The 13,556-nt window shown below is 47.5% G+C and overlaps 1 protein-coding gene and 1 long non-coding RNA gene across 5 annotated transcripts in view; one reads left to right on the forward strand and one right to left on the reverse strand.

The window, feature by feature from the left end:
• Positions 1–13,556, reverse strand: part of LOC116940850 (zinc finger E-box-binding homeobox 2-like) — a 141,405-nt gene that overhangs the window by 73,193 nt on the left and 54,656 nt on the right. Inside the window, exon 1 of one of the 4 annotated variants that reach the window (XM_032951116.2) lies at positions 4,947–5,132. The exons of 1 other annotated variant lie outside the window; for it this stretch is intronic. In XM_032951116.2, coding sequence (XP_032807007.1) covers positions 4,947–5,040 — 94 coding nt within the window. In that variant the 5' untranslated portion in view covers positions 5,041–5,132. Of the gene's footprint in view, positions 1–1,922; positions 4,608–4,636; positions 4,731–4,946; positions 5,133–13,556 lie in introns of those variants that run through there. 2 more of the 4 variants (XM_032951119.2, XM_076066195.1) reach the window with 2 other exon arrangements.
• Positions 5,366–13,556, forward strand: part of LOC116940849 (uncharacterized) — a 129,398-nt gene continuing 121,207 nt past the window's right edge. The window contains exon 1 of the long non-coding RNA XR_012941429.1: positions 5,366–5,800. This is a non-coding gene — a long non-coding RNA (uncharacterized LOC116940849). The remainder of the gene's footprint in view (positions 5,801–13,556) is intronic.

Genomic DNA, 13,556 nt, shown 5'->3' on the forward strand with positions numbered 1-13,556 from the left:
TATAACTACTGTCATTCAACATTGCACAGGAGTAACAATCGCCAATCGGCAAACTGATTCCTCTTCATATATATTTTATAAGATTCGTACAAACATGCTATAGATGGTGCATATGAAATCGTGTGCATGTTTACTTATCCACAATATAAAATACACAACACACATGCGCTGCACATTGCGTACAATCAGCCTACTTCTGTATAAATTACTACAATGCGACGTCCCTATGCCGGGCGTTTTACACTCCCTCTGGACAAAACTGCCGGAGGCCAACACTTGCTATAGACTACGGAGAGCGCTGACTTGTGCATCCTGTTAAAGCACACGCGTTCACACCCACTAGACCCCACTGACGGCAACGCCCGCTATCTCACCCTCCCGGGCATATAAGTTCGGACCCCCACCCCTGGCTCCAATGAGTCTTCGGCGCAATGGGCGACGATGCGGTTTGGCGTTATTCGAGGAGCGCGCGCGCGCGCGCCTCTTCCACGCCGCGCGCTCTCGTGCCACGGGCCGGGCTCTCCGCGGCAGCAGCACGTGGCGCGGACCCTCTCGCGCACCTGCCACGGCTACACACGCTGTTGCCTCGCCCACCCCACCTCCTGAACGTGGTGACGGAAACCCACCGCGACGGACGGATGCGTAGTGCGGGCCGGAAAACCATGAGTTTCAAACGACACACACACACAAAAGAGACGCGCAAAAAAAGCACTCAGCCTATGTGCATTATGCAGGAACCGCTGATGGTTTTGGTATGATACATAACAGCTGAGTGCTTGTTTACGCGTTTTTGTGTTGTTGTTTAAGAATATATACTAGCGTTCACGACTGCAACTGAGGAACTTCTACCAAGGGTCTATTAAAGTGTCTTACGATAATCATTACAATCTCAAAACGCCTGCTCTATTTTTAATTAAAAGAAAATATGAGGAGATATGCATTGTGTATCTTCCTATATAAATACAAATACGTTTTAGTCCATCACCGTATTATTAGATTTCCAGACCATAATTAACAATCCGTATTGGTTTAAAGCAAACTCTGGAACGGTTTTAACTTTCTGGGTCTCATCAGCAGTGTCAGGATTGTTAACCAAATGCTGCTGGATTAGCAGATGATATTGGCAAGCTCATCTCTATTTAAAATACGGTTCCTCGTTCAATGCCAAAGCAATTCCGGACATGCGTATACGATTAATTGCGTGCTTTAGATTAGATACATTGCGCATAATTGCATTTTTAATTAAAGCTGGCATTAATTTTCGGTGTACTGCATACAAGGGCCACCCCTTTGTTTAAAGCCACCATACAGAGCCACATTCTCCAGTTTTCTGAACAATGCGCTAAATATGCAGCGCAGGTAGCCGGTAAGAGAAATTCGTGAATGTAATCTGATGCTCAAGTGTTGTATGCGTGCATATGAATACAGCAATGCAATGCACGCCAGAGGGAAGCTCACACATGAAACCCGCTACACCTGACTTATTGAGGCCATGCAATGTCCACGTCTGGTGGTGTAGGTATTGTCTGTAACCATACGCGGCACGCGTTCGTGCGTACGGATGTTTTTTGTATCTAATTGGTGAGATATGCACTGAACATGGAAATTTGACCAATGAGTTCAAAATCTGTTAAATATTACGATCACAGCACCGTGCACATATGAGATCAGATTAGCTTGTCATACTGCGCGATTCATATTTTTTGTTTGTTTCAATGAACTCTGCATACGTGGAAGCAATCATGAGCACAACGCACAAAGAGACATTCGCCTTACAGATAGCCGCCCCTTTCGCACTAGCCTCGCTGCAAAACGCACGTCCACAAATAAAGCGAGGATGACATTGCAATACAACACATTTAATGTGACTAAAAGTGAACCGGTTGAAGTTGTAGATTTCCAAGGCTCAGTTGGGTACCTACACGGCCGTCTTCCTCAGCCAGCGATCCTTTGTATCGATGCTGTCGGTGTGTCTTTCGGGAGGAGAGAGGGACGCGCCTGATAATAAACTTTTAGTTGACCGTCGTCGCTTCATTGCCAAGCATTTTGAGCCTCCCTCTGCTGGCGATATTGCTGGACAGCGGGGGTTGTGAGTGTTGGGAGGCGTGGCATATTTACAGCAGCAGTAGTTGTATTATTACTTCCACTAATGTGGTATTACATTTCTTCGCATGGCGAAACGTATTTACCGTAGCGAACAAAAACAATTACAAAGTACACCTATTTAAAAGGTGGCGTCCGAAGCCGCGTTTTGCCTGTACGGACAATATTGACGAGTAACCTCGCGAAGGTAAAAAAAAAGTGTAACGACACTCTGTGAAAGCTTGCTGCGAAATGTCACGTTTACGTGTTCATAATAGTGAGCCATTAAAAGTCTCCCCTTCCGTTTGTCTCCTCTGCCAGGGGCAAATCCCTCACACGTACAAATTTGTGCAGCTTGCATCACGCGTCCGCGCTAGACGTTTCAGATAAACTTTGCAATTATCGATCGGGACAGGTTGGGTACGAGAGCTCTTGGCGAGAGTTTGTGTATGCCACGCGAAATTCTGAAGACAAATATGCCACAGGCCGGGTGGTGCAATGCACACAACTCCGCGTTCTGAGGTCGCCCTGGCAGAAATAGAGCGCACGTACTACGAGTTACAAATATACACGCAGCCGGTTTGTTCATTCACAAGTTGCTATAATTAACGTCATTTAAAATCATCACCGCGGATAACTTTGTAAAAAAAAAAACCCCGAAGGGTGCTTTTAGCACGGCGGACCCACTTGTGAGAAAAAAATAAATCACGATACTTTTCTTCTGTGTTTTAAACATCCTAGCGTTCATGTCCACTTTAATTCCATTCATTGTACAGTGCGGCAAACATCACTTGCTCGTCGTAGCCGCCGTTGATGATGTTTGGTTAATTCCAATCAGAGCATCGCATCGGATTGTTTACACTGGGACAGCAACAAGCATTAAGCTGCGGCCATCACTCTTGCCCAAAAAAGGGGGCCTTTTATTCCCCTTTGCGCGGCACGACAGCCACTGTTATTTTCGTGTTATCTGATGCCTCGCTCACGCATACACGCGCACACAAACACGCGGCGACAGACACAAACAGTATCAGACACATGCACACGACGCACATTGCACACACACACACACACCGTGCATCTTGCACTGCGCCACGAGGCGTGATTGCAAAAGTGGTGTCCGCTTGGTGTGTCTGCCTGCCTGGGTGTGTGTGTGTGGGAGGTGGGAGCGGTGGCGCAGTGGTTCGCGCACTGTGTTGCGACATCAGGCAGCCCGAGTTCGATTCCCGCTCACGGCTAAAATCAGCGGCGATTATCTGAACCGGTCCTGGGCATCCCCTAGGTTAACTCAGCCTCAAATGAGTACCTGCTGCGGCGCGTAAACATCGCCACTCGAGAGACAAAGGCGGCCGGGCGTGGTGCTGGCCACACATTCCCTCGTGCGCCGTGCCCGCCTTCATAGGTGCTGCTCGCTCAGCAGCACTTGCCCCCAACAGCCTGCCAAGGCTCTACGGGGGATCTTTGTCTTTGTGTGCGGTGCCCACAGAAGCTTGGGGTCCCCGTCCCTCCCGGTGTCTCGGAGACCCCTTTCTCTCCCCCCCCCCCCCTGTGTAACCCGAGCCCGAGCCGTCTCCATCACACATCTGGTTCGCTTCAATTGGCGCTGACAGCGCCCCAACACTGCTGGGACGGCAACTACAAAATAAATAAACAGCGTCCTGCCCGGAGCTATCGTGGGGATATATTTTGTGTTCTTGTTTTTTTTGAGTGCTTTGCTTCGGCCCAAATTTAAATTGGTTTGTCGCGAGGAGCTACTGCGGGTGGCTTGGGGAGGGGGGGGGAAGCGACTGGTTGAAAATACGCGGGGCATTCAGAGATGGAGACAGCGCAGAGGTATTCGGTTACCCGTGGGCTGGATCGGCAGAGGCAGAATGTACCCCGCTCCTCCCCTCCCGAGAGATAGGGGACCGCTATTCGCAAGTGGATAGCGGCTCCGAGCCTGATAGCCGGCTCGCGTGGACCGTTCACGCGCATGTCACACGTGGAACGTACGGAAGGTGCGCGCCACAAACGCACTTTTGGCACGCGCACACCATGGCTTTCGTACGTACACGCGTGTCCTACATTTGTAACCATGCGTTATAAGATAACGTGACTACGTCAAACATTCGTCTCAATTATGTATTAAGCTACGTGTATATATATGTGCGCACAACTTACTCGCCACAAACTTACATCGCCGATTTGAAATCCCGGTTTAAGAACGTGCGTAGCCGTACACTGAAATACGAATGAAATTACAAATGGAATGAATGCCACGGTGCTATGGCACGTACGCGCACCATCGCTTCGACACACAAACAGCGGCAACAGCGCACAGCGTCGCCCGCTTCTCGCACGACATCATCTCGAACTCGGAGGGGATTTTTTTTCTTCTTCCCTTTTCCCCCGTGACGCGGGGCTTTAAACGTCGGGAAGAGCAATTGGGCACATAACGGGCACCCACCGCTCCGCTCTCCGCCGTTGGGAGCAAACCCATCTGCAGCGCAACACAAACTGACCACTTTAACTTACCGCAACGCCGCAACTCGAATCAAAACTTTTTTGAGTTTCTTACCCGCGTTTGTTTGTTCCTGCCCGTGACACTTTTTTTTTGCGTTTTCAACACGCTGCCACCTCGTTCGTAGCGAAGCGTGTGGTCTCCCCCCCACTCTCCCCCCCCACCACCACCACCCACCCACCACATCTCACCTCCCGTCCCGTTAGCGCGTGGTTAAGGCCGTGCGTGGAACGCTTCGGCGGCGGCGTCTCGCAGGTAACGGCGCGACAACAACAACAAAAAGCGAGCGCTGTACGTCGGAGGAAAGCAAAAAAAAAACTCCCCCCCCCCCTAAAAAGTAAGAAGCACGTGCTCGCTGGAAACTCACCGTTTTTTCTCTTCGGGTTGGCTTGCTTTCGTCGCTTACACCTCGGTCCCTCCGCCATGATCGGCTGCTGCTTCATTGATAAAACTCGGAGCATGTCTCAGCTCTCGGAAGCTGCTGCGCGCGGTGTTCCCAGCACACAGCCACCTCCAACCACCACCACCACCAACCACCTCAACCAATAACCCTCCCACCACCCACCCCACTCGCCCACCTAACCCACCCCACTCGCCCACCGTTGCTGCCGCCGCCCTGCAGATCACTCGCGCTGACCGCGCCCCGCTCCGCTTGCCAAACTCATTTAAATACAGCAGAGCCTCGGACGGGGATGCGTCCGTGCTGTTGCCTTGCCTGTTGTGTACTCTCCCCCGCCCGCCCGCCCGCCCCACTATAGCTCAGAGTTACTAACGCCAACGAATATCCTTACTCAATCGTTACGCTCACTCGCTAGCTCGCTTGTTCGATCGTGATGAAGCTGGCTCGCACGGAGGCCAGCCACGCACTATCAACACACGCGCGCACGCAAAGCAACCCCGAATAATTAATGAACAAAATAACAACGGTAAAAAAAAGAAGAAGGCAGGCACGCTTTCGGAGCGAGTTAATTAAGCTGAGCAGTAGCTCACGATGTGTTCATGTTTAGCGTCATCTCGAAACAGACCCCGCGCAGCCACACACGCACGCGTGGGTGCGCTCACAAGGGGGGAAGAGAGGGGATGGGTAGAGCGGATACACTAGCGGAAAGTTTTCTTTTTGTGTGTGTTAAGCCCTCTGCCTCGCACACACACACACACTCTTCTTCTCTGGCTGTCTCTCGCCGCCCCCTCCACCGCCTTTCGTCTCTGAAGCGAACTGTGGTAACGGCTACCTCCACCCGGCACCGTTACTCGCGCGCTGCCGATAAGGGCGATCGCGTCTCGTGCGTGAGCGAGCGGACTGCGCGGCTCTGATTCCGGGCAGCAGCGAGCGATGTTTACGCACGGAGCGTGGTCGATGCGCGTCTCGCACCGTGACTCCACCACCAGTCGATACGAGCGCGCACTCCTCCTCGCTCTAGCTGCTGCTCCTCCTCCTCCTTACCCTTCTCCTCCTACACCTTCGACTGCTCCCGCTGTTCGCTGTACGTGCCATGGGACTTCGAGAGATGACAACTGCTTCGCGAAGCCAAGAGGAGAAGCCGCGCCAAAGGAATCCGTGGAATAGTCGCTGTAATATTCCGTGTCGGGCTTTAATTGTGCATTTATTTGGTTCTAATAAGCGAGCCATGGTAGGGCAATGAGTACTGATTTGTTTTCGCACGTGTATCACGGATACATTAATAAGTGCAATTGCAAACAGAATTAAACTGTGTTAGCTGTACAAATACGTTTAAAAGTGGCTATTTAGATTGTTAACATTTAAAGTTTAATTCTGGGTGCACAACCATTGTTACGTGATGGTGGGTCTTTTCGTTTATAATCTTCCTACTTGGAAATCACGCACTAGCAAATTGTTTTTTGTCTGTTATTTCAAGCACATTTTTGCTTATTTTTGTGTGTGAGATTGTTGCAAGCTCGTATCGCCTACGGCATTAATAACAGCATACAGACGCGAGTGTATTTTAGTCGATGTGCTTTTAAATGGGCCAATCCCTTGCGAGTTATCGTACATGGCGTGTTGCACAGATATATCGCATTTGAGGGGTGTCAAAACGACATTGGCAGCGTGTCTTCGCTTGTGTTTTTATTGACGACAACTTATTTTAGTCTCATTTTGAAACTGCCGTCGCAATGTACTGCACCAAATGCAGGATTCTAACATGTTTTCCCCATCTCAAAAGTAAGCCCACGGTCTGAGTGCATATTTTGCCTTTTTTTAAACATACACGTCCTTTCCTTCTATCAACATCGTTTAAATGTATCATTCTGTATACATGTATCTCAAACAGTGGACACATATGGTGTATTAAAAAAAAAACTTTTTTTTTATAATTTCTACATACATGGCAAGTAAAAAAAAACAAAGCGCCAGCAGAAATAACTCTCTCTGGGGTGAAGCGGTAGCGAGGTCGTTAGAACACTGTTCTGAGAACCCTTCGCCCCAGTTCGATTCCCAGACACTGATCAGTTGGAGTAGCGCAGTAGTTAGAACACTGTTCTGTGAACCCTTCGCCCCAGTTCGATTCCCAGACACTGATCAGTTGGAGTAGCGCAGTAGTTAGAACACTGTTCTGTGAACCCTTCGCCCCAGTTCGATTCCCAGACACTGATCAGTTGGAGTAGCGCAGTAGTTAGAACACTGTTCTGTGAACCCTTCGCCCCAGTTCGATTCCCAGACACTGATCAGTTGGAGTAGCGCAGTAGTTAGAACACTGTTCTGTGAACCCTTCGACCCCAGTTCGATTCTCAGACACTGATCAGTTGGAGTAGCGCAGTAGTTAGAACACTGTTCTGTGAACCCTTCGCCCCCAGTTCGATTCCCAGACACTGATCAGCTGGAATTACGGCTTGGCGAGCCCTTCATCCAACAGTGGAGAACACATAACTGTACATTATTACTGTACTGTCGGGATTAGAAGACACACTCCCCCCCCCCCCCTTAAGTTAAAGTAAAATTTGTGAGTGCATCTTATAATCCGGTAGATGTGTTTACGTGTCGGCCAGATTCGAATAGCTCTATTCACACACACACACATTTGGTGGATGCGTCTTTCCGGGACGGCTTATGCTCCGGTCCGGACGATGCGAGATGTATTTAGCGTGAATCAATGTGACGCAGAACCCACAAACCGGGGGTATGAGAATATTACTCCGTGGAAGCAGCCCCAGAGTTTATTCTAACGCTACTCTTTTGAGTCGCGTCATTTCACCGCGGTGGGGGGGGGGGACTCCTTTTACCCTTCAGCGTGAAGCGCAGAATAAGCCACTCGTGGCGTTTTAAAAACATTACGAGCGCGTTAAGTCACCCAACTGCCCCTCAATCCTCCACTCGCCCTCTCGAAAGACATTCAACAATCGCTATGTTAGCACCAACACAAGTGACTGCGAGAACGGCCGTCCATAGTTTGAGCTTGCGGGAGGATTGTGTGTATGAATTATCCTAGCAGGAGGTGTCAACTGTGGATATAAACCTAGCCTCGCTGTCACTATGTTGCAGTGTGGTAATCTCACGCATCGTATTTTATATGAAAATCGTGCAAAAGAGTGAACGCGCCGTCGGATAATGCAATAGAAGAAACTCTTCAAAAACCTCTGCAGTAGCCTTAGACCCATTGCTCACAGCTCAACCGATATTAAAGCATGCGCGTTAATTGATTAAAAAGTCGCAAATATTAAACTCGAATTGCAACGGGCATATTTCTACGTTTTGCATTGCACGCTGTGTAAAAAAAAAACGTATATAGAGGTGCGCAAATTCGTCCAGTCCGAATACCATCATAAAACGTTGCCTCATTGTGCATTGCAGTAACATTCGCAGAATTTGTTCTCTAATTCGATTCTGGCCGAAACAAATGTTGAAGCGAGCGTGCTTGATATTGCATTGTTACTGCTGCTCCTGGAAAATGAGAAGCATTCACTGCAGAGTGCATCGCGAATTGTTTCATTCGTTCGAGTATTGGTGCATTTATTTAGTTAAATGTGCAATACGTACATTATATGTTATGTACCTGAGAGCTGGAGAAACGCACACTACTCGAGTAATTGTTCGATAAAATTTTGTTTGAACCAGGACAGAGCCCATTGAGATGAGAGAGTTGGACAAATAAATGGGGCACAGTAATGGAGAGGGTCAATGTGAATAGGTTCCACTTAAATATAATAATTTACAGTCATTTGTCAATCCAATGCTGGATGAAAGTCTCCATAGGCCATGCCAGTCATGAGGGTTATTCGAGCAAGTTGGTCAGTATGGATTGGTGAAAGGGGTAGTTGACCCAAGACCGGTTCGGATATAACTCGCCACTGATGTTTGCCGTCCTGGGAAATCTAACTCGCCAGGTCCATCGCTCACTGTGCTAACCACTGCACCACCGTTCTACTTAATAATTGTAAATAAACACTGTACATAATAAAACAAAAGAGACTACAGTACACTGTAATATTTCCAAATCTAACTTTCCACACATATATTAATGTGACGATATGTTCGCACGGCTACTTTTCAGCCGCAGAATTCATATCCTATGCCCTTGCAGCTAAGAATGCTTGAGCGTTCATTGTTTGCATTTCTCGTAAATCTGAAATATTTACTGTAAAAAATTTGGCAGCCCACACAGCAGTTCATCAGATGGGGCATCTCGTGGCCATTGGGGCTCGCGACGGTGGGGCGAGTAACTCACGTTAAAGGGGGCCGTCAAACCAAGCCCCGTGTTGTGCCATTGGATACAGGCGGAGCGTGTTACACAAGCGGTAACCAAACTCCAGGACGTTGCGGCCCCCTCCACGATGCACGTTTACATTTCTCGCCGTGCGCTCGACTCGCACGTCAATTGGATAATGTGCCTTGCGCGTATCCGTTGAGTATTGATTGGTGTACAAAATGGAAAGCTTTGAACAGGAGTTGGGCGGGAGGAGGAGAGGTTGAGAGTAATGGGGGCGGGAGGTTGGAGGTGGGAGGTGAGAGCAAGACATTGAGGTTGGAGACAGCTGTAACGACAAAGAGAGAGAGAGAAAATCTCCCCTTTAGCCTTACAGACTGTAGGAGCAAATGCTGTTAGCAAGCACGCATTTAGGCTGGCATGGCACGCGAGGGGGTGGTGTGGCCAGTGTCATTCCTGGACACCTTTTATCACTCGTGTCGATGTTCACACACTGACAACATTAACTTATTTTAGTTTCGAGTTGATCTAGGGAAGATCCAGTCACCATATGGTACTAAGGTGAATTCCCAGACTTTAAGCCTGGATGTACTAACCGCTACGCCACTGCTTTGCGCCCACTACTAACAACAAGCACAAAAACTACACCATCAGCAGCATGTTCAGCACAAGCACAAGGAGTACAGCAGAATCACATCGCCATCACTACCATGCACATCACCACTGACCCATCATGTTTGCTTAAGTTGCATTCGGTCCCACTATTGTATTGACAACTCGGTCTTATCACAGCGGATTAGCCGGTGAAGTGACATGCAGTGCTCTGACACTTGACAAGTAGGACACACTGACGGTGCGGTGTGTCCGCTGTGGATGGAGTCACAAGACACAGTGTCGTCAGTCACACACCGGCTGGAATGTGCCAACTGAATACTGTATGTGACACTTGAAAAGGTCGACTAATGAGAATCTGTTACATAAGCTTGTGGAGGTTAGAGTGAGCTTGTTGTCAGAGTGAGCTTGTTGTCGGAGTGTGTGGGTGATGAGAGTCGAATGAAAGAGCTTCTATGGCGGTAGTAACATACCATTCAAACATAATTCGGTTACCACCGGTTAATGATCACTCCAGGTAAAAAAAAAAAAGTACGTATCATTAGTTTTTATACTTTTTTTTACGCGAACCTTTCTCAAGTAATTTCTCAGTTTTCAGAAAAAACATGGGGATTTGTTTTTATTCACGGGCTGCCGAGCATCGAATGCTACCAGCGCTTCCAGCGCTCCCTTTATGCTGTTGAAAACATTGTGGAAATTATTGTGGCCTACTCATAATTTATTGAATATCACACATCTGTGAGTGATTAGGCAACAACTGCAGTGCCATGCAAGAAGCCAAATATTGGTTGTGTCGTGCCACTCTGGCCACTCCTGTGGATTCCATTTGTAATGTCTCTACCGCAGCCTGAAATGTATCAACATTTTTTAAAATATCTGTCAGTCCTTAGAACAGGTGAAGCTGTAAACCATTTTTCAAATATGTTGCTCTCTCCCATGAACCCAGCTAACAAGCCATTCCTTATAGTGCTGTTCACCACGTCGACCCACGCGTTTGTTAAACTACCATACCTCCCATCCATCGTGTAATGTGTCCGCACATACACACATACACATGGAAAAATGTGTTTGGCTGACAGAGAGGCATGCATTTTGGACATTGGCATTACTGTGGTCTTTCGAATGACCAACGTAACCAGGAAGGAAAGAAAGGGGGCATACAAGACACTTTGCTTTGCTGTGGAGATTCGTAATGTAGAATATGTTGCTTCAGTGAAAAGGCAAAGCAAGCCACTCACCCTAGAGGTCGTCAGACTTTGTTGACATGCACCTTTCCCCGGTATTGGGAATTCAAGTGGTTTGCAACGATGAATATATGGCATGTCGTGTAAAATGTTGAAATGCCCCCGCTACATTAAGAGAGCTCATAAGGAGTGCAAGCACTCACAAGTGCTCCATTGACACATTTGATCATGAAGCCATCATTCAATGTCAGATTTAGCATTTCCATTGGCAAGTTGTTCAACTTAATACAAACGTGCTTTATCTTAATGGCAATACGCTTTTGGAACTCAGAAAAATAGGCACAAGTAAACTTTTTTTCCTATTAGCATAGTTTTCTCAGTGTAGCCCCAGAGGCACAAAACATCAGGTGACCAGCAACAAACAGCACTCTCAAAGTTCATAACCGTATAAGAGCCTGGTAAGAGACGATGCGAGGGAATTTCAAAGATGAGCAGGGCGAGGTAATGAGCGGAAAGTGAAGCATTGTGACCAGTTGTGTGGTGGTTGAACAGAGTACGGATTAGACACCAAGTCAATCTGGTGAAGGAATCGATGAGTGAGGTTCACGGAAAAGGTAACCACTGCGGTAGGTTTACGAAACCAATATTACAGAAAAGTGATAAGGGACTAACTTACTGCCAAGTGACCGAGTGACTGGACTGAATTAGTGACTGCTGGATTGTTAACTTGGGAAAGGACACCAGAATGGTAATATCTGGGGCTACGGGGGTTAGCTGCCTAAATCCAATTTGGCTTCGGCGGCAGGAGAAGAAGTCCCACGTCAAAATCCCTGCCTGCTAAATGCGACCACATACATGCCAACAGTCATCAGGCTCTACTGAATAGCAATGAGGGGGAAATCTTTCACGTACACATGCGAGTGACAATGCAGCAGAATGCTGTTAATTCACTCGTGGCCTTTTCTCTCTCTCTCGTTGTTGTTGTTGTTGAAGAAGCCTCCCAATGATGTCCTTATACGGCTGAGGTGGGGGCGAGCGGTGCGCTCGGAATGTATCCTCTGAATTCTGTAGAGGTGATAGCAGCACTCCCAGTTTGTGCGTGTGTGCGTGCTCACCTTATCTTCTGGGAAAAAAAATGTTTTACGAACGTTGGGGAAGAAATATAAACAATGGGATCTTGAAATCGCATTTGGCGCGTTGGTTCAAGGTCATTTATTAGTGGCCACCTGAACAACCCGGTGAAGGCATGTTAGCAACAACGTTGCCTGCAGTGACTTATTGCGATGTTATATATTGGTTTATTCTTACTTTCAACGTCAATTTCCTGTTACGTCTATAATGCCAGTGCAGAGGCTGTCTACATGTCTCTGCACAACAGTGGACGGATTACCTGTACTGGCCATGAAGCAAAAGGGGTACTTTCTCAAAAAAAGTTCAACTTAACACAAAGCCCTTCGCGGCTCGCTTAGGCGCGGAATATTTAATTTGGAATGTTCCAAGTAATTGCTGGAAACAAGACCTCTTCCACACCCTGAGTGCGCTGTAGGTGCACGCGCGCGATGGCAGGGCTGTTTGCTTATTTAAAAACGTGCGCAAGTGTGAGTAACTGTACCGCGAGAGGCAGAAAGTGTCAACCCGCTTCTTCTCCTGTGGAGGAATGCGATAAATTAAAGGAGGGAACTGCCCCAATCAGACCTATCGCCGTGTGCCGCGGCTCGATTCACTGACAGACCAGAGGCATAACGCCTGTTCATAATCCTTCCAGTATCGAGTAAAGTCTATGGACGAGAGGCGGTCAAGGTTTTTTTTTTGCTTTTTGAGAACGGTCTTTAGATTTCGATTAGCTAACAATAAACACGTACACACTTGTTCTCTCATAGAGAGTAAGTCATAATTAAGGATGGGATTAAAATATGAAATTTGGGTACTGGCAATTTTGTTTTAGAAATATGTGCTTTGATAATATAGTATTAACATTTGAAATGATGAAAACATTAACTTTTAGACATTTGTTTTTCTAAAAGTAACCTCCTTTCCCTTGAAAAATATCTCAATGGGCTCACACCAGATATTAAATGGCACTTATACACACCTGTGTATCAATCCACTGCTGGATGAGCACCTCCCTATGCCATACATGTTTTCAGGGTTATTTGACTATACTTCATCGTGCTGGTCAGTCTGGGTTGGGAAAGGCAGGAGAGAATAGACGTACAGTACAACGATGGATGTTTCTGCACTGCCTTCGACCGCGTGTGACATAGCCCCAGAGCCTATGACACCTGTTGTGCATGGTGATTGCTCATCCAAGCGCTATCCAGGCCTAAAAACCTGCTTGGCTTTCAAGATTTGGCAACAGACGGCAAATTCCGATGTTGTCAGAAGCTACACACAACACATAGGCACTTGCAAATGGATGCACTACAAATGCATGCATGCATACTCTATACTTAAACAGCATAATAAAGAAACGTCGTGATATAGTAATTTTTTTATTTTATTTAAATTTTCTACCTACGT

The sequence above is a fragment of the Petromyzon marinus genome, chromosome 10 (genome assembly GCF_048934315.1).
Source record: "Petromyzon marinus isolate PM22_M1 ecotype Great Lakes invasive population chromosome 10, UKy_Petmar_22M1.pri1.0, whole genome shotgun sequence".
Classification (NCBI taxonomy): Eukaryota; Metazoa; Chordata; class Hyperoartia; order Petromyzontiformes; family Petromyzontidae; genus Petromyzon; species Petromyzon marinus.